This window comes from Aethalodelphis obliquidens, unplaced genomic scaffold (assembly GCF_003676395.1).
Source record: "Aethalodelphis obliquidens isolate GAN/ISIS:26980383/991018 unplaced genomic scaffold, ASM367639v1 scaffold43, whole genome shotgun sequence".
Lineage (NCBI taxonomy): Eukaryota > Metazoa > Chordata > Mammalia > Artiodactyla > Delphinidae > Aethalodelphis > Aethalodelphis obliquidens.
Genome location: NW_020837987.1, coordinates 12,495,433 through 12,522,789, shown reverse-complemented (window position 1 = coordinate 12,522,789; position 27,357 = coordinate 12,495,433). Strand labels below are relative to the sequence as shown.

Genomic DNA, 27,357 nt, shown 5'->3' with positions numbered 1-27,357 from the left:
CGACACCAAACTCAAGGTCAGAGCCCTGTAGCAGGCCTGATCGAGGATCTCGACCGCCTGTGCTCATGGTCACTGCCTCGCCAGCTGCTCTCCTGGCCCGCCCACCTGCAGCCCGAGAACAGAAAAGGCCCCAGCACAGCTCTCCAGGGCCCTGGCCTGCGAGTTGAGGCCCGAGCCCCTCCACGCCCCGTCCTCTGTTCCAGTGCCTCCACGCGGCTCTGAGGCCCAGCTCACGGGAGGCACCCCGCGCCCCCCCAGCCCCGTGGGTGGGCAGGATGCCTCAGGGACTCTCCCGCAGGCCCCCAAAGCGGGGCAATGCTCTGGCTGTACAGAGAAGAAGCGTGTGTATCCCAAGCCACGGTTCATAAGACACCACTTTGTCAGGAGAGGAACAGGTCTGGCTGGAAAACAAACCTACTGTGTGTGTGAGTAAATGCGGGAACCACGCAGCTAACTGGTTTCCTGACTGTGGCTCCCGCACTTGCTCGAGTGCAGTTCACTCTCTTACACCGCACACCTGTCTCAGCCCAGCGTGCTGTCACGCCAGTCAGGAAACATGAATCCTGGAGGAAGGACTTCGGGTGTGCGGGGGGCCACGCAGGCCTCTCTCACACAGAACCAGGACAGGAGCCCGAGGTGGAGGAGCCAGCAGCCCAGCAGGCCGAGGACGGAGCCTTGCTCAGCCGCATTCTACAGCCAACTGGCCCCGACTGGAGGTTTGCAAAGGAGGGAAGACCAAACAGCAAGCCCTGCAACGTACTTGTTCAGGTGAGAGATGACATATTTGAAGACTTCATGGTTTTCCTTCGGGAATCTCTTGAGTACCTCCTTAAGGGCGTGTAACTTTTGCTCACGGTCATTGATTTCTGAGGAGAGAGAAAACCAAGACGAGGCTGGCGGGCCTGGGGCTCAAAGCAGACACTGGTCCTGGGCAGCTGGTCAGACTGGTGGGCTGGCGGCCAGGGAAGCATACGCTGTATACTCTACCTTCTCTGAGGGAAGCCCAACCCCATCTTCTCCCTGCAAGCCGGTGCCCAAGGCTGGCACACCTGGCAGTGGCATGGGGCTAGGGGTCAGGCCCACCTCCGCGTCCCAGGCCCCTGCTGAAGGGGAGCGCTGTACTCCTGGGGCTTCCTGGCCCCCCCTACCCGAGACTCCACGATCCAGAGAGAATCTACCATAAAGAACACCATTCTTTGCTCATCCGGTTGCCCCTGGAGACAGGCATCCCAATGCGGAAAGCCTGCCTGCTTCCTGACCAGACGGGTGAGCGCTGCCACCCACCCACGCCAACAGACGGTCTAGGGAGGGAGTTTGTCACAAGACCAGGGCTCTGTCCTTTTCCTGGAGTCACAGGGACCCTCCACATATCTCCCTATTGGAGGAGCCGATGGAAACAGTGGGGGAATTCTTATGTAGTTCATCAAAGGGACGACATATCCCCTTCCCCCACTACCGCCCAGAGTTTGCCCATCACGGAATCCTAATGTACTGAGAGGGAAAATAAGCTAACCCAAATGAAACGCTTAATCCATGCCAGGCCTGGTTCAGCGAGTCCTCACAATCCTACGAGGCTGGGGCTGTTATCACCCCACTTCAAGGATAAGGAATCTGAGGCCCAGAGAGGTTGTAGACATCAGCCTCTTGGTCTGGGAACCAAACCCTCTCCAGATGGCTTCAGAGTCTGAGTGAGGACCGCTGTGCTCCCTGGGGCCCTGGCTCCCCTTCCTGAGTAGACCTGGCCTGCCTTGTCTGGGAGAGCCGCCCTGGGCTAGTGGGACAAAAATGGTCCAGAGACCACTTGGAACCAGTTGGTCGAGAGATCTCTCTGAGCATGGGAAGATATCCCTGTGGCCACTTGCTGGAACTGAAGGCTATCTCTAGGACTCCAGGGTTCATAAAAATCACAGGAGGATCCCATGAAGAGATGGCAGCTCTCCCACAACTGATGGCTGTGGGGTAGGTGGACAGGGGGTTCATTAAGAAATATGATGGTTCCTAACTGGTCTGGGGACATGGGCTCCTTTAGGATAGATGAAAGCTCTGGACCCTCTCCCACAAATAAACTGTGTACAGCCCTGTCTACGATTCCTGGAGCTTCACAGACTCCCCAGACCCACTTATTCTTTAGGAAGCCTGCGGCCTCCTGGTTAAGAACTTCTGTAGGAGGTGACGTTCCCAGAGGGTCACCACAGTCTGGGAGCCTCAAGCTAGACTTAGAAGGACAGACGGAACATAAACGGCTGGCTGGTGGGGAGGTGTGGGGAGGTGCAGGGAGGAAGGGCTGTGCGGTGGTCTAGATCTCGTCTCTGAGACCAGCCAGCTGCGTGATCTCGGGGGAGCGACACGTCTGAGCGGCAGCCTCCCTGCCCATGCAAGAGGCTCATGACAGTGGCAACACCACACCATGAAATGAAGAGCTCACAGCCAGACACACAACAAGCACCTGGGAGCAAGTCTGAGTTTCAGGGAACCAGTGGAAGAGGCAGCCGCCAAGATGGCAGGCATGGAGCTGAGAGTGTTCGCTGGCAGGCTAATGAGCATGAAACTGGTGACTGTTCTGACTTGAGAGCATGGCTTGATAAAAACTGTTTTGGTAACATCTGTCTGTTAGAGGATGACTACAAACCCCCCACAGAACTAGTTATGTGGCGCCGTTATCAGTTTCATTTCTCTGAACCCAAGACTTACTGTAAGGGTTCAACTTCAAGGGCACACTTTTTGTCTGGCCTTGAGTTTCAAAATCCTTTACTGTTACGTTTCAATAAAAAGTTTACTTAAAAGAAGGAAACTGCTCAGGGTGGGGGCAGGGGTGGAGGGATGAACAACTGTCCTGGAAAACATGAGAAGCACGTGCATGCTGAGTCGCACTTAAAATAGCTGCGCCCTTCCAGACGGGGCTTCCAGAGGCCTCTTCTAGGCGCCTGCACGACAAGAACACGGCTGTGTACGAACGGCAGCACCTTCACGTAAGAGCCCAGCCTCACCCGTCCTCCTGGCTGCACGCAGGAAATGGGGCTGCTAATGGCACTGCCTGCCCGGGACGGCCCCTCTCCTTCCTATCCGCTGAGCAACAAGGACGGCTGCTCCATCTCTCTCTTCCGGGCGGTGGGCCGGGGGGATTACAGAACCTGTTCGGACAGTGATTCAAGGGCCACCCTCAGGCACGCCAGCCTCTCTCCCCCTCCCGGTGTAGCACACCAGCAAGGTGCCTAACAAGGCCCTAGATGGAGGGGAGGGCGGCGAAGGGAACAACTGGAAGCCTCCCGGTGCAAAGCCCCATGAAGAACAAGGTCCACCTCGCGCACAGCCTCCTGACCTGACCTGTCCTTCTGTCTCGATGTTCCTCCAGCAAGCACACCACCACCAGCGTTGAGGGACCCACTCAAGCTGGCCGTCTTTTCACGGTAGTCACGCCACCAGTGACTTCTTACCTCTGGAGAGCGCAGGAATGTCGGCGGGGCGATTTCCCAGTTGCTGTTTGTGCCGTCCTCCCACCACCAGAGGGCAGGTGGGGCTGGTTTATCCCACATGCTGGCTGAGAAGACCCATTCAAGAGGCAACACCAAGGACACAGGCTGGTGAGCGGAAGGAGGGGTGGGCACCAAGCTGTGTCTCCAAGTCCAGCACTCCTGCTCCGGGCCACCTGCCTGCCGCCATGCGCAGAGCCCTCCCCAGCTTCAATGATCCCTTTGAAAGGGGCTCTATAGGGCTCAGTCCTCCTCAGCTAAACAACCATACTTTTTTTTTTTTTTTTGCGGTACGCGGGCCTCTCACTGCCGTGGCCTCTCCCGTTGCGGAGCACAGGCTCCGGACGCACAGGCCCAGCGGCCATGGCTCACGGGCCCAGCCACTCCGCGGCATGTGGGATCTTCCCGGACCGGGTCACAAACCCGCGTCCCCTGCATCGGCAGGTGGACCCCCAACCACCGCGCCACCAGGGAAGCCCCCAAAACCATACTTCTAAAACCATGTGTCTGTCAACTGAGGCATCAATACAGGTTCAGGAGAGGCATGTGAGGTCACCTGAATCAAGACGAAGTCTGGGGACTTCCCTGGTGGTCCAGTGGGTAGGGCTCCGTGCTCCCAATACAGGGGGCCTGGGTTCAATCCCTGGTCGGGGAACTAGATCCCGCATGCCGCAACTAAGAAGTCCGCTTGCTGCAACTAAGAGATCCTGCACGCCACAACGAAGATCCCGCGCGCTGCAGCACGAAGGCCTGGTACAGCCAAAATAACTAACTAGATAGACAGACAGATAGATAATTAAAAAAAAAAAAGATGAAGTCTGGATACAGACCAGGGAACCTGGAACTGAGGTCCCAAGAACTTTGGAGCAAGAGGAGAGGACAGGACTTCCCTGGTGGCTCAGTGGTTAAGAATCCGCCTGCCAATGCAGGGAACACGGGTTTGAGCCCCGATCCGGGAAGATCCCACATGCCGCGGAGCGGCTGGGCCCGTGAGCCATGGCCGTTGAGCCTGCGCGTCCGGAGCCTGTGCTCTGCAACGGGAGAGGCCACAACAGTGAGGCCCATGTACCACACACACAAAAAAAGAATCCGCCTGCCAAGGCAGGGAACACGGGTTTGAGCCCTGGTCCAGGAAGATCCCACGTGCCACGGAGCAACTAAGCCCGTGCGCCACAACTGCTGAAGCCCGCGCGCCTAGAGCCCGGGCTCCACAACAAGAGAAGCCACTGCTATGAGAAGCACACGCAGCGCAATGAAGAGTAGCCCCCGTTCGCTGAAGCCCACGTGCAGCAACGAAGACCCAACGCAGCCAAAAATAAATAAATAAATAAATTTTAAAAGAGGCGAGGATAGCCAGAGGCCACTGGGGACCTCAGAGGCTAGCTTGCTACACCCCTCACAGTATACAGAAAAACCAAGGCCCAAAGAGTAAGAATGCTGGTCCAAGGTCACACAAATTGGTGTCAGGGGCCCTAAGCCCAAACACTGTTCTTGCCCTGGCTGTGTCACTCTGCTGCCATCTCTGGTACCCAGGCTGTCAACCAGGCTCTAGGCTTGGATCTGCTACCGCTCAACTCGGTGCCTAGAGGAAAATCCCTGATGGATTTGGCCACCTTGCACACCTGCACCACCAGAAAAGGAGAACGCCGGCGCAGGCCACAATCGCTCAGTGATGCATGCAGCCGCCAGCTGGCCTTCTGGTGGGAAATGACCCCAAGGCTGAACTCTCCCTCTGTTGGGCCCAGAACGGAAGTTTCAGGGTGTCCTTCTCCCGGAGGTACGACCTTGCAGTAACCTGTGCAATGTCTCCTACCCACCAGATGAAGGCAGGAACTGCACACGTGTCTGTCTGCTGCCATCTGTCCCTGTCCCACGCAGGGCCTGGCACATGCTAGGAGATGAGGAACACCCCCGTGCTCTTAAGCAGCTAACTGGACAGACAAGAGGAAGCAGGATCCCAGAATTAGCAACATCACAAGGCAGCATGTGAACAAGAGCCCAATGAGCAGCAAGACTGGCCCACCTGGCGACCTCGCCGGTCAGTCATTTATTAATCTCTAGCCCTGAGTTGTCTCATCTGCAGATGGAAAGGGTGAGACGATAAGCCAGCATCCTGAACCATCTGGGCTCATATATCCCTTTGATGATTTTTTTTTTTTGTGGGGCGGGGGGTGGGTGGGCCACACTGTGTGGCTTGTGGAATCTTATTTCCCTGACCAGGGATCGAACCCGGGCCCTTGGCAGTGAAAGTGTGGAGTCCTAACCACTGGACTGCCAGGGAACTCCCATCCCTTTGACAATCTGACGAAAGACCATGGTCTTCTCCGTAGACTTAAATGCACATACAGAACTCACAAGCAGTTTATGGGGGCTAACGAGGCTCTGAGGCCAAAGGTCCTTAGGCTCAGAGCCTCTGGACCAAGACAGAGGCAGCTCTAGGGCCTTTCCTGGCACAAAAGACATAGGACAGGGTGTGCGGGGACTGCTGGACCAGAGGGATTCCGGATAGGTGGTGGTGGGGTTTTGGGGGGGCTGTGAGAGGGAGAGAAGACGCGGGGCAAGAATAAATGATACTGTTTCTTGAAGGCTGGGGTGAAACGTGAGGACGAGACAGAACGGGGAATTCAAGCCCCCTCTAGCTGCCTCCTGAAATCCTGGTCCTCTCTGAAGCCAAGCTCAGGTGCCGTCTCTTCCACGAGGCCTTCTACCTTCCTCTCTCCTTACTGCGTTTCTGCACTTCCAGCTCGGGTTGCTTCGCGCTGTCTGGCAGAGAATGCAAGTGAGCACCGGGGAGGGCAGGAGCCACGTCTCAGCACAGGTCACGCCCAGCTTGCCCTCCCTCGCAGTGTGGGCTGCGGCGGCTGCTATTCCTTTCTCAGGCTCCCACATATCACCTTGAACGTGGTAGGAAAATGACTGGTGAACAGTCACGAAAACCTCCATTTGTAGGCAGAATTTCAGCAATGTTCAATATTGTGAAATCTTGGAGCTTACAAAACAATTTGATAGTGACCTTGCTATTTGTTGTGATGGGATCGGAAACCATTTCCAAGCCCTTAACACACACAGACACAACAGCTCTTAGGTATTACGTGGAAAGAGCTGGTCAAGTTGACGTTGCCATGGAAACCCAGCCAGGCTGAGAATAGCTACTTTTGGGCATGAGAATCTTTGTTCCATCAGGTCCCTTAACACTAACTTTGGCGCTGCCTGCTTGGTGTTTCTGGCTCAGTTAAGCTCTGGCACACACAGCCCCGCTCTTCACTCAACTGTTAAGGCCGTGAGAGGTGCCATGTCAGTGAGATACACTTCTCTCTACCAGGTTCAAGACAACGGAGCTCCAGCTGACCAGCCTGGGGCACAGGAAACACACAATGGGAAGAGGAAGCGGAAAATCTCCACCCTTTTCCAGGCTGCAGTAGCAGCAAGAAGCTCCCTTCCTCAGCAGGGGCAGGCGGCGGAAGCTGCTGTAGGAAGGCAGCTGATTCCCTATCGATAACACCTTCCTCTCCTGCCCCCTGTGACCCTCCCCAAACAAAAAGACGCTATGTCAGCAATTCCCGCAGAAACAATGGGATTCTTTCTGCGGGGTGCCAGGACTCTACAAGCCTCTAGATGGTGCCAAGTCAAGACAAACGCTGTCCGGAATCTCTGGGCTTCCAGCAAGCTGGGTACCAGCCCACACCTTCTCTTCCCAACTTCTGCCCAGAGACAAGCTTAGCTTACATGGAAAGAAAGCTGGCTCTGGATGGAGATTTCCCATGTGTTTCACATCTGAGCCAGCCTGGAGCCTGCTAGGGAAGTGACTGCTGGGAGGACCTCTATCTTTGGATGGTAGGACCAGAGCAGAAGCTGGCACCTGTCCCCACCCCTTAAGTCATCTGGGGAAACCCAGACTCCTGTCCTGAGACGGTAGATGGGAAAGAAGGCCAAGGAACCCTATGACAGTCCCAGAAGCTGCCAGTGCTTCTACCCACCCCTGTGGGCTTGGATAAGATTGGGGATGCGAACAATCTCAATCAGCTGAGACGGTGTGTGTAAAATATGGTGGTGAAGGCGGCACCTGGACTGTGGAAACAAACATCACAGGAAAGGCAGGCCACAGAACAGCGACTCTGGGGGCTCTGCAGCACTGACAGCAGTCAGGTTCTGACAGGGACACCCCTCTGACAGGACATAGTTGGGCTTCTGTCAGCACCTCTATTTCCCGAAGCCACTAAGAGTCCATGACCCACATCTTAAAAGTCCTGCGAATTTGTGACAGCCCCCAGAATTCTGCCCACACCATCAGCTTTGTGAGTAACTCGTGTTTGCTTAAAACTCCCTCTTCTGAGTTGGGCAGTGGCAAGATAAGACTAATGTGCTGGGGTCCCAGGAACACAGCTCCCTTTCCACTTCCCCACCCCCTTGGTCGCTGGCAAAGACACTCCGTTCTGTAGCTGCACAGCAGCGGCTGCTTCTGGGGTCTTGGCCCACCCCACCAGAGGTACAAAGTAGAAGGCTGCCTTTGGCTAAAAAAGTTCAGAAATGCCACCCCGTGGAAAGCTTGGGGAGGTCAGGCCCCCCCACCTAGAGCACTACATGAAGTCCAGGAAGGGCTGCCCAGTGGGAAGGTTCCCACATGGTGGACAAATGCCTCTGGAGAGAGGCAAGCCAGGGCAGAAACAGCTCTCGGGGCAGGCAGGATGGCGTGCAAGGCGACCATTAAAACCAGAGATGCTAACTTGCTGCAGCCTCAAGTGATCATCTGGTCAGGGCCATCGGAGCTGTCCCCTTCCCTCAAGAGGATGGCTTCCTCAGAGGCTATCTGGCTCTGCACCACACGTTAATTTCCATCTAAGAGAGCTGGGAGAAGAGGGGTGAGCGAGAGGAGGGCAAAGGAAAGTAATACACCTACCACTTAACAGGTCTGTGACACAGCCTTGCCTCCAGACCTCTCTGAATCTCATTTAATAAATACGAGGAGGGATGGTAACAGAGGCAACTAAGGGTCAGGGAAGGTCACGCTGGCCATGCACACACTGTGAACAAGCAGCGGAGCAGAGATTTGCCCCAAGTCCGACATCAAAACCAGGCTCTCAGCTCACGAGTTCTGGGGCCACGTGCAACTTTCTTGACAGAACCCTCAGAGAAGCACCTCAGGTCAACCAAGGCAGGGGCCTAATGTGTCAGCCCCTTCGGTGCCACCTTGCTAGTTCCCTTTCCTTACGTCCTTCACATCTCAGTTCCAAGAGTCCAAATGTCAGCTCTCTGAGGGCAGGACCCTTTCTTAAGGTGCTGCCCCCCGTCCCTCAATTTGCCCAACACAGAGTCCGCCTGGGGCGCTGCCAGGGGCCCACAAGCTACACACGGTTGCCACTACTCACTGTGCGCCTCCACCAGATCGATCTGCATGTTGTATGGGACCAGGGGGTCTGGCAGTTCTGAGAAAAAGCTCTTCATGGCCCCTGCCACAGTGTTCACTGTAAAGTCCTTCTCTGCCAAATCCAGGTTGTGATCTGAAAGGAAGTTGGGAGAGTGAGGCCAGATCAATGTAAGCTGGGCAGAAGCAAGGAACACTCAGCGCTGGGGATAAGCAGAGAAACGGGGACCCAGGGACGCTGCCCAGGGCAGGCCTGGAGCCTGGGTAGGGACTCGGGATCATCACAGACTGGACAGAAGGTGGCACCCCTGGGTGCTGCTAAAAAAGAAGAAAAGAGAGTTCTGAGATTCACAGACAGAGGCTGACACCCAACCTTCCAAGGTCAGCCTTTGAGTAGAGGAGCTGCACCCCCCATTCTGTGCCATCCAGCTCCCCTTGTTTGGCCTGGATGTGCTGCTACCTTTTCCTTACACCCTCGCACTCAGGGAAAACAGGAGGCGGCCAGCTCCCTTTTCCTGGAAGGTTACAAAAACGCTACCAACAACCGGGCTGCCATCTCCGTCCCTGCTCCTGTGGTGATCGGGCAGCGAGGCTCATCTTCCCCTTGCTGGTCCCTTCCAGCTTATGATACCTCTGACCTCTGTGTCTCTAGTTTTTCTTTACATACTTTACTGCATTTCTGATCGTACCAATCATCTGCTGATAGGTATCAGCTGTTTCTATCTGGGGTTGTGTGTAACCCATGTCACAGATTCTGGCATATAATCGAGTGTATACCCAAGGGTGGCTTCACCCTCACTCTGACCTCATGCTTCCTACCCTGCAAGACTAACGCACATCTTCCTTCTCTCCTGGGTCACCTTCTCCCGCTGCCAGCCAGCAGAGACTGCCTGTGGTGTTACGAAGCGCTATGGGCCCCTGGGTGCTGGGGTGGGGCGCCTGCTCCCAGCGCACAGGCTTAGCTGCTGGCTCCTGCAGGCCCGCACAGGCTGCCTGGTTGGCCTCCTGAGCCCAGTCACATGCTAAGCTGGACCCTGCTTTGATCCCCAGCTTCCCTTCCTCTTTGGTCAGTGACATCTGTGAGTTTTTACTGCTTTGGCTCATTTGCTTCTGGCACTGGTGGGTGTTCAGTTCTAAGAGTTACAGTTTGGCTGTTGGGTTAGGGTGGAATAGATTTGGCCATCTGGCTCTAGGCCTCTCAGACCTGATCTAGCTTAGGAGACAGAAGTCCCGGCCAAGAGCCAGTCTAACTCATGAGAGTTCAGCTTTGGGAGTCTGGGGCCCAAGGCTCAGCTCATCACAAAAGGCTCCCTTGCTTCGTTTCTCTCCTGCAGGGACTCTGTGAGGAGGGTACTCCTGTGGCCCTGGCAAAAGGGGATTGTCATCTCAGCCCAACCTTTACATCATGTGCCTGAGATTCACCCCTGCACAGCCCAGTCCAAGGGAAGCAAGGCCCTTTCCTGGTGAGCGAGGCGCGGGCCGGGGCGGGCCGGAACAGTGCCTGGATGGTGGGGTGCGGGAGCAGCCCGGCTGAAGCAGGTTTGGCAGGGATGACACTTCTGTTTGCTGACAGGGGCCAAAACCCTTTCTCCTTGTCAGTCACCCAGCCAGCACCCCTTGGCTTTGGGGCTGTGTGGCAGGAGCGCCCCCGAGGGGCTCCGCTGGCAGTCCGGCTGTTGCGTCTGCCCTGACTGGCCTCCGGTGCTCGGCTGGGCTGTGGCCTTACCTTGGTCAAACTGCCTTTGCAGACTCTCCATCTCTGACTTGTTCCCGCTGACCCGGTAGATGCCTTCAGTGCTCAGTCCTGAGAAGAAACAAGCAGGTGTCTTAGGAGCAGGAAGTGGAGAGCAGAGAACGAGGAGGACTGCACTTGAGGAAAGAAGGGGAGAGTCCATGAGGCACCCACTGGGAGACAGGAACAGGGCTGAAGCACTCTTGACTTACCTAGATGCTTCAACCCACTTTTGCCCATTTTCTTTTTCACTTAAAAATGTAAAAATATTTGCTTTTTGTAAAAATTAAAATGATACAGAAGCACATCAGACAAAGATATCTTTTGTCCACATTTTGATGTATACTCTGGAATCTGAGTGTTTTTTTTTAACAAAATGGAGAGAACACTGTTTTAACCCACCCATTTCATTTACAAAGTATGTTGTGAACGTAAATCATTAACAGTTTTTTTACAACATGATTTTAAAGACATCAAAATACACAGTAACTTAAAAACAATCCACTGTTAATCATCTAGGTTTTTCCAAGTTTTCACTGTTAGGAATAACCCGCAATTATGTTTGCTGGTAGCTGGTTGAGTTTAAAAGCTTCTTGGCCGTGTGTGTTTCTTACTCCGTGAATTTCCTATTCGTGTTCTTGTTCATTCTCCTATAGCAGTGGTTCTTCTCATTTTGTACTTGAATATTAAGGAACTGACTATGTTAATGTTATACATCTTTACGTTTTTTCCCTTTTGTTATCTGTTTTCTAATTTTGTGTACTGAATTTTTTGGAAGTACATAATTCAAAAATTTTAGGTTTTCAAGAACCATCAATTTCTTTATGATGTCTTCATTTGTTTTTATGGTTAGAGAGGATTTTCCTGTTCCTAGATCAGATGTTCTCTATTTCTTCTATTTCTTCCTTCTTGTTCTTTTACAACTTTTTTTTTTTACATTTAACTCTGTGATTCTTTTGGAACTTACTTGGTGTACAGTGTTAGGTAAGGAAAAAAGCAATGCTAAAATTCAATTAAATAATAACATGGGAGGATATAAAGTACCAAGTGAGAGAATGACTCCCTCCACCCTTCGCTCCCCACCCCTTGGCACAGGAAGCACTGCGCAGCTTGCAGTGGACTCCAAGCACTGTCTCTCAACTTGGTTCTCCTCCTCTCCAGGAAGGAAAGTCCACTGTTGCGCCCCTAAGACCATGGGTCTAAAGGACAATGACGTCACTGTGAAAACCAAGATGGGATCTCATGGCCAAACCAACCCTGGTTCCCTTCTGAAGATCACGGTTTTGAGCAACTCTGACCAGCTGAAGGGGCAGAGGAAGCACCCTGGAGCCACCACGAACACCAGAAGGCAGTGCGGACAGTGGAGAGAGGACGAGGCCCTGAAGTCCATTAGGAGGCTCTTGAGAGCCAAGTGTCTCAACATCAGTTATCACCTAATTGATGCCTCTGGAGAGGCACCCATCAGGCGAGATAAACGCAGGCGGCCTGTCTCTGGAGCCCCGGGTCGGTGGCAGGTGAGCTGTGAAGAACATCAAAGCAGAAGCCATCAATTCCCTGTAGCCCAGAAGCTGCTAACTGCACATGGGCCCTTCCACCCCAGAGAAAAGGGGGTCAACAGACCAGCCTCAAGGACGCCCTACCGTGCAATGCCTAGCTACGAAGGAGCTGCGCCGTCACCGTCCTCGGCACAGGAAGTGCAGACACGATCCAAACTCGAGGCCCTGGACACACCCCAGCCCAGTGGTGACCTTTCCCACTGCCCTCCCTTCTGGAGTTAATATTTCCTGCATGGTCACCATGTTGTGCACTGGGCTACATGCTTTCCCGCATCCACCACTCATTTATTAGATGAATGATGATGCCATCGAATCTTCAACCCCTTACGGTGGGGCTACTGGATGGAGAGAGAATACAGATGAGAAAAGGGAGATTCAGAAAGGTGAAGTCCTCACCCTAAACCGCATAGCTGGTAAGAGGCAGAGTGGTCTAAGTCCAGGGCCTCTGCTACTCTTCTGCCTCCACACTGTTCCAGAAGATGCTTGACATTCATCCACCATCAGGCTGGGGTCCAGACCACAGTCTCCCCCCTGACCAATCCCCTCAAAGAAACACCACATTTGAGTGAAACCCACTGGCCCTCAGTACCCTGGGGAGCCAATCTTGAGACGGTCCATCCCCTCTATTGCTGTCAACCTCCAGAAGTTAGAGGTCAGGATGGCCCCTGTTCACCATCCCTAGTTAGTAATTTTACAATGGTCTCTTTCCTCAGTGACTTTTCTAAACTATTCTCAGACACATTTAAACTTTCTACCTATTTCACATCTCGGGAAACACGTCACATGCTTACACATGAAATCACCCACGTTTTGACAAGCCCTGGGTATGTGTCAACAGATTCAAATCTTCACGCCCTAGGTTTAAAAAAATCACTACACTTTTCTCTTTACCTGAATATCAGCCCTCTCTAATACAAAGAAAACAATGATACAAACGGCAGGAGCTTAAAAAGTCCTCGATGAAGTAGCAGTGTCCACAGTTCCTGAGCCCCAGGGTGGAGAGGCACTCTCTGACCGGGAGAAGATCCTGACAGCCTCAGGCCATTCATCATCTTCTGGCAACCCTGACCTTCAGCGCGGACAGAGGAGCCCTCTGCACTGTCTCCTAATGGCCACCTGCCCCGGTATCACAGGGCAGAAAACAAACTGCAAGTTAGCTATCGGGAAATCATCGGAGGCGCGGGCCTGCTGAGACCTCACTAGATGGATGATCACAAAAATGGAAGCATCTGAACCACAAGGCTGGCTCCACAGCATCGATTAATCATCAACTTAGTATTTCCTGTAATCTGGACACGTGTTTATATTACGAAATCCCACTTTAAAATAGCAATTCTGCCACCGCTCTACACAACAACATGGCATAATTTAGGAAAGGTATCATCTGCTTGGCCAGTACAATTTTTCACAACTATTAATTAGACAACAATTACATAAAAACAAAAGTCTGAGAGCAGACTTCAAACTGCAGGCTGCTCGGGAAACAGAGCTAGCAACACAGGTGAGAGCCAGGATGGCTGACAGGGCAAGGGCAGCTTTGCCAAGGAGCCCGGGACCGGAGCAGGGAAAGGGCTGGGGGCCTGGAGCAGGCCCCTAGGCAGAGACGCTGGATGCCAAGGGGTGTGCATCCTGGGACCCACAGACCCACACAGAAACACTCAGGGGCTGACTCTGGCTCACCCCTGCCCGCAGAAAGCAGTACCCCCCAGCCACAAGATCTGCTCCATGGCTAGAGGCCCCACTGAGAAAGCTTCACTCTTAAACTATGAGGCATCTCTACATACCAGAAATCTCCAAAGACCCATTACCATAGCAGAATCTCGGCAATAGGTCTTTTTTTTTTTTTTTTTACAGAGCCCTACTGATTTCTTTGGGAATCTTTTAATCTTTGGGAATAGAACAAGAGAAACAAGTTAACATGTGGGAATAGAACAAGAGACAGTGCAGAACAGCCAAGGCTGCTACCTTCAAAAATCTAAACAATTTCTATGTAGAACAGTCTTGTTCCGACGGCTCTAGAGAACAGAGCTATGACGAGACTGGGAATGACAGGAAGGCAAATAGTCTCTCAATATATAAAATAATAGTAGCTACAGCTGTCACTCATTATAAAGGGCCAGAGTTTTTGAACTCCCTTCTCACTGGATAGCCATCTGTCTGGGACGCTGTTTAAAAAGATTAATACCTGGTCTAAGAAGACAGCTAATAACACCAGTAATAAACCATTTATTGAAGGCTTACTATGTGTGAGGCACATAATGCTAAGTCCTTACCGTGCATTTCTACATCCGTTCTCACAATAGCTCCTTCAGAGATTGTTACTAATCTCATTTTACAGATGGGAATGCAGAGGCTAAGAGGTAACGTAACATGCGCGAGATCAGAGAGCTAGTGAATTGCAATCTGAATCCCATCTGCTTCCAGAGCCTGTGTTCTTCTACTACTGCGTTTTAAATCACCAGTTTTCAAACTCGAGCGAGCAGCAGAATCACCTGGAGGGCTGGTTGTAATATAGCTTACGGGGCTGCAACTGTAGGGTTTCTGATTCTGTTGGTTGGGAGTGGGCCCCAAAAATCTGCATTTCCAACACATTCCCAGGTGACGCTGATGCGGCTGGTCCAGGAGCCATACTGTGAGAACCGCCACCACTCTAGAAGACGGTCCAGGCCTCTAAGGTCCCTCTGACTCTTAAGATCTATGATTCAATAAAATGGGGGGGGGGGGGGAATACACAAGGAAAAATAAATACCAGATACTTCAGGAACAAAGCATCTCCAAAAAGTATTAAAACTGGTGCTTTTTATTTGTTAGCAAGCCTCTGCACATTATTTAAACCACGGCCACGTGTGATTTTTCAAAAGGACATTAAAAAATAGAAAAGCAAAGAGGCCTTATTTTTTCTTTCAATAAATATTTACTGGGCTTCCCTGGTGGCGCAGTGGTTAAGAATCCACCTGCCAATGCAGGGGACACGGGTTCGAGCCCTGGTCTGGGAAGATCCCACATGCCGCACAGCAACTAAGCCCGTGTGCCATAACTACTGAGCCTGCGCTCTAGAGCCCACGAGCCATAACTACTGAAGCCCGCATGCCTAGAGCCTGTGCTCCGCAACAAGAGAAGCCACCGCAATGAGAAGCCCGCACACCGCAACGAAGAGTAGCCCCCGCTCGCCGCAACTAGAGAAAGCCCGTGCGCAGCAACAAAGACCTAACGCGGCCAAAAATAAAAATAAATACATACAATAAAATAAATAAATTAAAAAAAAAATTTACTGAGCACCCAACATGACAGATAAGATCCTTCACAGAGCTTTCAGCTGTGGTCTTCCTCAAAACTATTTTGGTGACAGAAGGCTAGATGACCCAGCAATGCCAGCCACGAGGTGTTCCCTATGGGCTAAGAACTGGCATATTTTACCCTTGACTTCCCCATCACAGCGTCCGAGAGATGCCTGTGGCACCTGCCACACCAGGGGCCCCAGGAGAACGGACAGGTGACCTGCAGGAGCGTGGAAACCGAGAGGAGAACCACCTTCTGCTCTGGTACACGTCTGATTTTCTGAAACGTCCAAAAAAGTTTTTATTCCTGGATCCCAAGCACCACTTCTCGGCACCGGCATTCTTGGCCTGAAGTCTTTCCGTAGTCTGCCCCGGCCAGGCTTCGCCCCTGCTCGGTCACACCAGGACTCAGTTCCTCCTAAGTTTCCTTTCTAGCAACAAATCAATACTTCCTCCAAGACAAACTCTGACTTGTTTATTTTTCACTTTCTATATTTAGATATAAAACTCAGCACTTTAGTCCTTAAAATTTTTTTTAAATTGGTGCTGCCAGTGCTGTAAAACACCCCACATCAGACAGGCTTTAACTACTAAACTGCTTCTGTCAACTTTTAAGGAAATGCATCTAATAGGCCATTCTCCTTCTTTCCTATATCCCAGAGGTAAGTCTCAGGCAGGCTAAGTTTCAAGGCCAGAGGGGTGCTGAGAACTCTGGGAGAAAAGGAAACCCCGTCGAGCATGAAGTCCAAGTTGTCTTGAAGGGGGCCGACCTCTCTGGGTCAAATGCCAACAGTGACACTGCAGTCTGTCTCCTCCTGAGGGTCACACTGCAGCACCCCCGCCACGACGGAAGGTGAAAGGGCTGGGGTGTGGCTGAGCGTTTAGCGTGGAATCACAAGCCGCTTCCTGGCTCTAAGATCCTGGGCGATAGCGCTTCCTTTCCTTTTCTGCACAACACAGAACGGTCCCCACCGTACGCCCTGTTGGGGTGCACTGAACGAGGTCACAGCACAGGGCTAAGGGAGCAGCCATTATCCTAACGATCTCAGTGGAAAGAGAGCTGCCAAGTGGAGGAGCACCTGAATTTTGCTGTCAGGGAGATCCGGGTTCGGATCCTGACTCTAACTTCTGCACATCTGACTCTACAGCGGATCAACCCCCACCTTCTTAGACTACTGCAAGGAACAAACGAGATAACCTGCGTAAAGCCCACAGCATAATGCCTCCCCCCCTGCCCTTTCTCAACATTTTAACAAGCTTCAACAGCAGCGCCTCCCTGTAGGCATGGCCTGTTCTGAGGGCTCGGCCAAAACAGGCCAGTTGGCAGAAAAATATTAAAAACACACACAGGCTTTGACACCAAAGTAACCTCAGTTTTGATCCTGGCTCTGTCTTACAGCTGCTGGGTGACTGAGGACAAATCACTCCACCTCTCAAAGCCTTGGTTCCTCAACAAATACGGGTTGTTTATTAATGACTATCAAGATGTTGTGAATACTGAGAATACACATATGAAAGCAAGTAATACAAATGGCTGGCACACTGAAATAATAATGATAATAATAAAACAATAATAATAACAGTTAACTTTTGCTGAGGGCTTACTATGTGCCAGGCACTTTCCTAAGCTCTGCACTAGAATTATCATAGTGAATCCACCCAATAATTCCTTGAGGTAAATATTATTATTTTTATTCCCATTTTACAGAGAGCAAATAGAGGCTCAGAGAGGCTAAGCCCCAGGCCACAGAGCTGTGTGTACACGGTGGGGGGAGCAGGCTCTGAACTGGCTCACTCGAGTCTCTGTCTTGGGTGACTGTTTACTTACTTTTATTTATTTTTTCACATCTTCATTGGAGTATAATTGCTTTACAATGGTGTGTTAGTTTCTACTGCGCGACGAAGTGAATCAGCCATATGCATACATATATCCCCGTGTCCCCTCCCTCCCACCTTGACTGTGCATTTACAGCATCATGCTACTCCCTCCAATGTTAATCCCCTGTTCCCTTATCCTTTAAATATTACATGTAGGCTTTATCCTATAAATGCCAGATTCATTACGGGTTAGAAGGATTTTCCATTCCTCCCTTGTTTACTTATACGCATTTATCTCTTCATTCACACCCCACTCAGTGTTCTCATCTGTCAGTTGGAGGATAAGCAGGGAGAGCCAGAGAAAAAATGCTGCCTCCTCTCTCGACAGACAGCAGCCAATGGACAGTGTCCGTGCTTTATTCCTATGATGAAGTTCTACTATTGATAACAGGAAAGAATCCCCACTAGATCTCCCTGTTGCCTTCCTGTGTTGGATGTGCTTGGAATGATTTTCTGGCTCTTCTATTACTTGAACACTAGGGTCACTCTGGCCCCTCCAGTGCCCCTTTGTTAGCTGTCTTCCCTTGGTAATTTCCTCGCCAATCAAGATCTGTTTCTGGCAGTGCCAGACCTCCTTTCTCCCCATGACAGAATGACACTAGCACTCTATTATGACTGCCTGACCGGGTGTTAGCCCCACAGCTAGGCATTGTGGCTTTATAAATTTCCAACGCCATTGCATGTACACACAGCCACGTCATAAATCTCAAGGCTGAGGAGGAAGGGAGAGAAGAGATCTGAAAGGGAAGAGAAGAAAATATCACACCAAGTCTGGGGCATCATATGGCTCCAGCATCTGGCTGATCCTTTATAAGCTACCCATGTATTTACTGTCATCAACTGTGAAAGAGGGCTTCTGGACCCTGCTCTGAGCCATATGAGGGGCTCTGTTTTTTTCCTGACTTTCAAGGAAACGCATAGCCCAATATATGTGTTTAAGAAAACCACTATGACAAAGTGAACCTTAGGCCAGCCCAGAGTTAATACTGCTCTTTCTGGGCAGCACGGGATGGAGAGGAGAGGAGTGTGACCTATAACTGAGGTGAGCAGACTGTACTCTGCAAAGCAGCAATGAATGTTCAAAGCCAAGAGCAGCTGGGAGACCCTACTGCCAAGAATGTGGGCGTCCTTCGGGCTCCAAGTGTGACTTCGCCAGCACACTCAAGCCCAGTGGCGCGGGGGTGATGGCAGTGTGACTCGGAGGTGAGCTAGTGCCACTGCAATGGGGGGGGGGGGTCGTCACTGACTAAACAAAGAGCCACCAACAAAGAAACAGTCAAACGAACACACAGGTACAACCCCCCCCATGCATACAATGCCAACTTCCCTTCCACAGCAGGCCCCCAAGTAAAGCCCCTTGAGGTCACAGGCAGATTCCTCTCAAGCATTAATGAGGGCAGAGGTTAACTTCTTTCCGGTTCCTCATTCCCAATGAACCACGAAAGGTTCTGTGACGTCACCAATCACAGCCCAGTGTCCCTCCTTTCCTGGCCTCTCTTTCCTCACTAAGAAAGTACACTTCCATAGGTTAGAAGGCTGTTAACACTCTGGCATTAAATCTGATCGTGGTTACTCTGCATCTAGGATACAATACGAAGTTGTCCACATGTGGCCGGGGTGGCCTGCATCACCACCTGATCCTGCTGCCCTCTCCCAACCCACTTCACTCCAATCACGCTGGCCTTTCAGAGTCTCGAAGCGTGAGCCCCTCCTGCCTCCGAGCCTTCCTATAGGTTGTTCCTTCTACTTCTACCTCCACCTTTTTGGCTGGCTGAACATTGCTCCCTCAGAAGTCTCCACTGACGCCCAGGTCTAAATTGAGTCAGTTATGATAATAAAAACTGCTTACATTTATGCAGTCCTCGTATTTTGGGCCAGGCACAGAGATGAGCATTTTACATGCATTATCTCCGAAACCCTCACGACAGCCCTATGTGTTGTATGTTACCATTAGGACTATTCCCATACAGACTCCAAAGCCTGTGTCTAACCACCGCCCTACACTTTCTCTGTATAGCAGTGGCCAAAACCTGAAAGTTACTGTGCAGCTGTGTGATTATTCACCGCATGCTGGTCCTCCAAGGAGAGAACAGGCGTGTTTTCTGATTACCGTTCTATGTACTTGGAGTTGGCACAGTAACTCGTGCCTGGAGAAGGCATTCAGTTAACTATCCACAGAAAGGAGGGAAGGAGGAACACATGCCTGAAAATAAAAGTGCAGTTTCTCTGGCTGAAGAGAGGAAGGAAGCGGACTGAAGTAGTTGGTTCTCAACCACCCTCGTGCCTCAGGGTGGCAGGCCTCCACCCTGCCCACAGAATACGGGAGAGAGAAGGCCTCAGGCCTGGCCAGCACAGAAAAGGTGCTTCCTACGCAAGCGCACCCAACTCCTACCTTCCTTTATGGACTTGGTTTCCCTGCCTCCGCTACTCCCTAGAGAAGTCATGGGGACTGAGTGAATTCCTGATCTCACCAGGGCAAGCCATCTGCTGTTCTACGTGTGGTCGGTCTCTAGATCTGGCCTGCTCACTTTTCCAGAGCAGGGCAACAGCTTTGCTTTGCCTGGGATCCCCCACAAGAGGGTTGCACCCTTTCCCAGAAGCTGGACAGACACACACACACACACACACACACACACACACGCACACGCCCCCCATGAGGGAGAGGGAGGGAGACAGCGAGGGCCCTCAGTCGAGAGCGGGTGCTGCTCCCCAGGGCTGCTGTGACAGGACAGCCTGCTGCACTGCCTGTCGGGCCAAGAACAGTCTCATCTCCTCTCTGCCAGCGAAGGGCAGAGCGGCCTGTCCACCAAAGCTCACTGCTGTGGAGAGGGAAAGTGCGGCGTAACAGGCAGGCACGGCAGGCCTGTTGGGACTGTCTTGGGGATTTGGGCTTCCACCCAGATGATTTCTGTCTTGGATGGAAGGGCGGGATTACTCTGTGAAACAGGCTTTACTTCGCTTTGGCTGCTGGGCTCTCCAGGCAGCTTGCCAGGGCATGCTGTTCCGATCAGGGCACTGGGTCCCAGGGAAATCTGCTAGCACTGCCGAGTCACAAGCTACATGAACGCTGCTTATCTGAAAGAGCCCGAAGTGGAGCTGACTGCCTGCTTTTATGGCAAGAAGGCATTTTTGGAATGCAAATGACTTGTGTTTAACTTATAAGCAAGCAGAATTATAGGGGGAGGGAGAGATTAAGTAACACAGAACCCCCTAAAATCACAGCGTGTGAAACCACATACCTCGTATTTTAGCACTTTACCATCAATTCAGAGCAGCGTAAGTATGGCAGCTACTCACATAAAGCCCGTTGGTATATTCGAGCTGTAACTAACTGCACCTGCTAAACTATTATAGTGATAGGTGGGGGTATCTCTACTGAAATTAGATGCCTTTTCTGAAAGACAGAATCACAGAGTTCTAGGCTGACTGCAGGGAAATAACTGTCTAGATTTAACAGCTCTAGTCCCACCAATTCCCTTCCATGATGACTGTAGAGAGTGGCTATGATAAATGAGGATGGAAATATGGAGGCTTTTTTAGGGCAGTCCCAAGTGGGAAGGAACTTGGTAAAGTTCTGAATCGTTTCAGTCTGATGCTACAAAGCTCACAGCTTCACCAGCCTGAAGCACAGAAGAAAGGGCTGGAATGTGGGTCCTTTCCATTCTGATGGCTGTGAGTGGCCTCTGCCCAAAGAACTCCAGGATTTGTTCCCTCTCTTATAAAAAGGGATTAGTGCTACTTTGAGATTAATGCTGTCCTCTAAGTCACGGGAGAGTAGCTAAGAAAGCAGGTAGGGTGCTCCAGGAAGAAAAGGCCCTGCACGAGCACCGTCCTCCCGGCATGACAAGAGGCACACCGGCCCAGGGTTGGGCTCTTCCTGCGGCTCCTTCCCAGCCTCAGAGGCCACTGGCCAATTCAGCCCTAGGTGTCCAGAGGGGCTAAGGAAGCCCACTGGCAAGGTTTTAGACGCAGGAGCCCTGGAGGGAGGGCAGGGACAGCGTGGTATAAAGGAAATATATATTTGGTCTTTGTCCCTAGTTCCCGGCACAGAGCTCCTAAAACCCTCAGGAATTTCCTGAGTGATAGGAGTGTCTTTTGTTATTCATAACAAGCCCCTTGTTACCCGATACCTGAGTTTATGATAATGAGGGGGACTCTTGGCGGGGGTGGGGTGGGGCGCCCTAGATAGCTTCAGGATGGGGGCTAGTCACCAGAAAGACCCAGCCTTGATGAAAGAGTGGAGCTTTCAGCCCCACCCCCACCTCCAGGGAGGGCAGCGGGGCTGGAGATTGAACCAGTCACCAGTGGTCAGTGATTAATCAATCACGCCTGTTCAATGGAGCCTTTATATAAAAACCCTAAACAACAGGGTTCGGAGAGCTTCCAGGTTGGTGAACGCATGGGGGTGGCGTGCCCAGAGAGGGCATGGAAGCTCTGTGTCCCTTACCCCACACTTTGCCCTAGGCATCTCTTCCATTTGGCTGTTCCGGAGTTGTATCCTTTATAGTAAACTGTAATAGTAAGACAGCTGAACCCTGAACACGGTGGGATTTAGGGGTGCTGAATCTCGACACAGTTGAAAATCCGCCCATGACTTATAGTCGACGCTCCGTATCTGCGGTTCTTCCGTATCGGTGGTCCAGCATCCACAGATTCAACCAACCGCAGACGGGGGAGTACGGTTGTACTTACTATTGAAAAAGATGTGAGTATAAGTGGACCCACGCAGTTCAAACTGTGCTGTTCAAGGATCAACTGCATAGCATTTTCCTGAGTTCTGTGAGTTGTTCTAATAAATTATCGAACCTGGGCGGAGGTTGTGGGAACCCCCGACTTTCTGGCCAAGTCAGACAGTGTGTGCACAGCCTAGGGACTTGCAACTGGCGTGGTGAAGTGAGGGCGGTTCTGCGGGACTGAGCCCTAAACCTGTAGAGCCTGATGATAGCTCTGGGTGGTTAGTGCCAGAATTGGGTGGCAGGACACCCGGCTGGTGTCGGAGAACTGACGTGGTATTGGAAAAGACGCCACACAGTTGGTGTCAGGAGGGAAGAAAACCGTCCCATGCAGTTAGAGAGGGGTATTGGTGTAGGGTACCAGAGTCCGACATCAGCTGCCTGATCCCATTGCTCCATTAGCTGGCAGGGCCCAACTGATCTGTCTTCTTTGGGCTTCAAATTACCCCAGTGAAGGGAGGCGATGTGGCCAAAAGGGTAATCAATGGCTCTGGGTTAGAGTCCCAGCTCCAATCTCCATCTTTCTGAATCCCCTTTTCCTTTTCAGAAAACTGGAAATTACACCCTTCTCAGAAGACTGCTATGAGAATGGTATGAGACTCACGGAAACACTCAGCACTGGGCCTGGCAACGTGAGGTCCTAATTGGCACTTGGCACGTGTTCCCTCTTAATATGCACAACTACCCTTGCAAGGAAGCCAAGGAAACACAGACTCAGAGAAGGTAAGGAACGAACTGAGGGTCAGGCCTGCCTCGCTGCCCACAGGTGCCGTAGAAGGTCTGTGCCGCATGCTAGGGCTAAGTAAAGAGCATTTCCCAATTAGATTAAGCAGCCTGGGAGTTCACCAACAACGGTAGGAAATCAGCTCGAGAAAGAGTCTGGCCTTTTGTCCTGCTGTCTCCCACCAGGGCAACACTGTAATTTGCTCTCAGTTAGTTATAAAGCTGAAATATATGCATATTACTTATTCCGAACACTTAGCAGCCATTTTCCATTTACTAGTTTGGTGGGGTTTTTTGGAAGGCAGTTCCAGGAAAGACTGGGTTGGTGTTTTCTGAGGAATGGTACATCACACATCAAAGTGCTCACTGACGCTGGGCGTCTGTTTCTCACGGTCACTGTGAACACACAAGGGAGACAGATGTGTGCTAAGCCGTCGCTCTGTGCGGAGGGATAAAACCGAGGGAGTTATGGAACTCCAGCACCCAGGAGGGTTGTCTATTTTCAATCTGTAATATGGAGGTGAGATACTGAAAATAAAGCCAGGAGCTAACGTACCACTTTAAAAGTTTTATTAGCTGCTATTACTTCTGTTTGTCATGAGTATACGAGATCAGCGACTCTCTATTTTGGAAAGGGTCCAATGGGAGGGGATGGGCACACAGTAAAACTGGAGGTGGACTACACCAATTTGGGCCACCAAGTTGCATGGAATCACTGGGAAGCTATGAGGCCTCCTGTCCTGGAGAGCTGGGAAGAGAAAACTATTTGATCTAGTCTCAATCACCTCAATGCTACTCATCCTTCAAGTCCTAACACATCCATCTCCCAGCCCTCACTGATCTCTCTTTTGCCGGCTCGGAAGAGGTTTCGGGTCAAATCTTTTAATCTTTATTGGATCATAAACTCCCTGAGGACAAAGGTGCGCCATCATCCCGCCTGCTCTGGGTCAGACGGTAGGTATTCCACCGACACTTGGCTGCACGGTAGTCTTTAACCTTTTGGGAGGAGGAGACTCCTCTTACTCTGATAACCTAATGAAGGCTGTAGATTCTGGTGCATCCCCATCGTGCATGCACGCACACACACAAGCTCACCAACAGCTGTAGGAAATCAGGGGTTCACAGGCCTCCAGAAGCCTGTCCATAGTCCCTAGGTTATGCGCCCCTAAGTAAAAATAAACCCACACAGTTCTTCAAGTCACAGTTTCCAGGGGTTTCAGAATCTGCTTTCCCCCAATTTCCCTGCTCTAACCGTACCAGGTCCCTTAAACAACAAATATTTACGTAAACTCCAAAGATAGCTCTTGTGGCAGCAGCACCCTACAGCATTCAAAGGGAAACAAAATTTTATGCAATCAATTTAAGAGCCTGGGCAGGGAAAAAGAGAAGCAAAAAAAGCGAAAGTGTAGACAGACTTGCCAAGAAGAGATCTTTAAGTGATCAATCCTCAAGAATTCATCTTGCGTCTAGTGACCATTTCCTATCTGCCTTAATCTAACTAATTTAGTACATGGGACAAAAAAATCACTTATTCCTTCAATAAATACCCAAGTGCCTACTGCACGTCAGGTGCTGTGCCTGGTGATGGCAAAGAAGAGACAGTCTCTGCTCTTGAGTTCCTCAGTGTAGCAGCGTTGCAGGAAACAAAGCAGCAAAGTGACAAAGACAATGAATGCAGAGTGGTGACAAGAGGGCTGCATACCAGTAGTAGACAGCCTACTGGTTCTGCCAGTAGTGACACCTTACCTTGCCTTCGGCAGGTGGGAGGGTGGGTATTCAGGGAAGGATTCCTGAAAATGGAGATAAACTCAGAAGCCAAATCCAACCCAAGAATACTTGTAGCAAAGAGATCTAACAATGGCACAAGGAGATCTTTTTCAGAGGGCAAGGAGAGAAAATTGATTGCTTCTTTGAGGCTGACAACACCCCACAGACAACAATTCATTCAACTGTTATTTAGACAGTCAAGCTCTCTGTCTTTACATCCTTGAAGGAAGAGTGTTCGCTAACAACCTGCCCACTGCTGCTCAGATTAGCCTGGGTGTAACTGTTCACTTAGAGTCACAGAGACTCCAGCACTGTCTCCGCCCAGCCTCTGCTTGCTCCTGGTAGCTGAACAACAGCTCGAGCAGCCCCAGGGTGCATCAGGGAGAAGAGAAATCACCAGGTAATGAGGAATCTTTGTCAGAGCAGGTCTCTGCTCTAAGGACCTCTGAACTGATACAGGCTGCAGTGGACTGAAAAATTTAAAGTGCCAATCCCCTGGGGTAAAACATCTATACACCTATCCTCCATTTATTATTATCATCATGATTATTAAAACAGCTGTTTTCCTTTTTTGTTTGGCCGTGCTGCGTGGCTTGCAGGATCTTAGTTCCCCGACCAGGGATCGAAGCCGTGCCACAGCAGTGAAAACGCCAAGTCTTAACCACTGGACCGCCAGGGAATTCCCTTGTTTTTGAACTCTAAACTCTAAAGTGATTTATAGACAATTCTCTCAACTCAGAAAAGGTGCGCCTGAATCCTCATGGCCAGCCGCGCCCTCGGGACACCAAGTCCCCCATTAGCCCTGGCAGCCTGGCCCACTCGCTTTCTTTCCCCCTGCTCTGCTGACTCGCAGCTCCCTTCCTTCTGCGCCCCTCCATTTAAGTATCCTGCCTCGGAAGTTTCACACTCCCTGGACTGTTAGCAATACACCCTCTACCCCTCACACTGAGAACGCAGGGAAATCAGTTCACCCGACGCTGCGGCCTGGCTCAAGGCCTTAGTGTTATGCGCGTCCTTTGGCTTCTCCCTATCTTTAGGTACAGTTCCGCGTTTCCAAGGAACGGCCCTTCCGAACGTCTCCACGCCACTTACTCGTTCATAATCATTTATTAGAGCCCTGTGTCTTGGCTTGGAGGATACAGTGATGAAGACCCAGTCCCTTCCCTCAAGGAACTTAGGATCCGTTGAGGAAGGAAGACAATCAGAGTCCAGAGTGTAAGTGCTCACAGAGCACTGCACAGAGCACTACAGAACACAGGCTGGTGGGCACTGGCTCAGAGGGTAGGCCAGAGAAGGACGCCAGGAGGGGACTCTTGAAAGGGAACGGCGAGTAAACGTACCGCGGGTGAGACATATCACAAAAGCTGCAGAAGCGGCGTGCCGTGCGGCTGAAGTTTATCATCGTGGATGAAAATGACATGAGGTGAGGCTAGATGATGGGCAGGGGCCGGTTTTGCTGGCAACAGCATTAAACTTTATCCTGGAGGTAATGGAGAGCCACTGAAGAATTTTAAACGTGGGAAGGTGATGTGATCTCATTTATTTTACAAAGATATTTGCAGCAGTGTGGCTAAAGGACGGAACGGACGTGAGACCAGAAGGAGAAAGACCAATTACGAAGAGGCTATGATCATAAACCAGGAAGAGAGTGAGATTAACCGCAGTGGCAGGGCCAGACTCAAGACCCACTCGAGTGGCAAAAACAACAGCATCCATCGATTAGGTTGGCTGATATGGGACGGTAACAAGGGAGTGCCCTCCGAGAGCTTCAGCGAATTCTCTCAGATAAAAACCTTCAAACCCTGCCTTCCCACTGATGATAACAAGGGTTGATAAGCTTTCTCAAGCACACCAAAATCCTTTTTCCAAATAAAATCTTAAACTGAACTTTAAGGGTGAAGGACCCAGAATCCTAGTGGGCTGTGTTCCCCGTTTCCACACAGAAAACCTTCCTTAGAATCCTAGGGACCCGAGACTGACAATCCGAAAACCCCTGTCCAAGTCTAAATGCCAGAACCTGACATTCAAAGGATTCTAGGGCAACATAGCTATGTGGTCAACAGCACCTCTCACCTCTACACCTGAATCTTGTTCAGTCCACCTTCCCTACCTAGAAGATTCTTCTCCATCCTTTCTTTGTTACAGAATCCAACTTATCTTTCTGGCCAAGCCCCCAGCCCAGACAAGTACCAAGCCAGCTCAAGGGATTTCCTCCCTTCCCTGACTTCCACCTAACGTTTCAGCCTCATGGACTTGAGGCAAACTCACTGCCGTGAACTATTAACTATTAATTTCCTCTTCCATGTAGCTCTCTTTCCAATGGGACCTGGCCTTAGGCTCAGGTTCTCCTCAGCATTGAAAACGCCTTGTACTCAATAGGCCCAGATATTTACAGATTGACAAACTAATTCATTACACTTGACCTCATCAACCTTAGAAAGGAAACACAAACAACAGCAGGGCTTCCCTGGTGGCGCAGTGGTTGAGAATCTGCCTGCCAATGCAGGAGACGTGGGTTTGAGCCCTGGTCTGGGAAGATCCCACATGCCGCGGAGCAACTGGGCCCGTGAGCCACAATTACTGAGCCTGTGCGTCTGGAGCCTGGAGCCTGTGCTCCACAGAGAACAAGAGAGGCAGTGATAGTGAGAGCCCCGCGCACAGCGATAAAGAGTGGCCCCCGCTTGCCACAACTAGAGATAGCCCTTGCACAGAAACGAAGACCCAACACAGCCATAAATAAATAAATTTAAAAAAATTTTTTTTAAAAAAACAACTGCAATGACTAATTATGAGAAAAATGAGACATCATGAGAAAAATGAGACATCATGACCTTGAATTGAAAGACCATACACTACAC

General features: G+C 51.1%; 1 protein-coding gene across 1 annotated transcript in view; it reads right to left on the bottom strand.

Annotated features, from left to right (window-relative positions):
- ARHGAP35 (Rho GTPase activating protein 35) overlaps positions 1 to 27,357 on the bottom strand; it is a 121,728-nt gene that overhangs the window by 5,228 nt on the left and 89,143 nt on the right. Inside the window, exons 4-6 of the mRNA XM_027079950.1 lie at positions 10,559 to 10,636; positions 8,837 to 8,968; positions 761 to 866 (exon numbers count right to left, since the gene is read on the bottom strand). Of these exons, the coding sequence (XP_026935751.1) occupies positions 761 to 866; positions 8,837 to 8,968; positions 10,559 to 10,636 (316 nt within the window). The remainder of the gene's footprint in view (positions 1 to 760; positions 867 to 8,836; positions 8,969 to 10,558; positions 10,637 to 27,357) is intronic.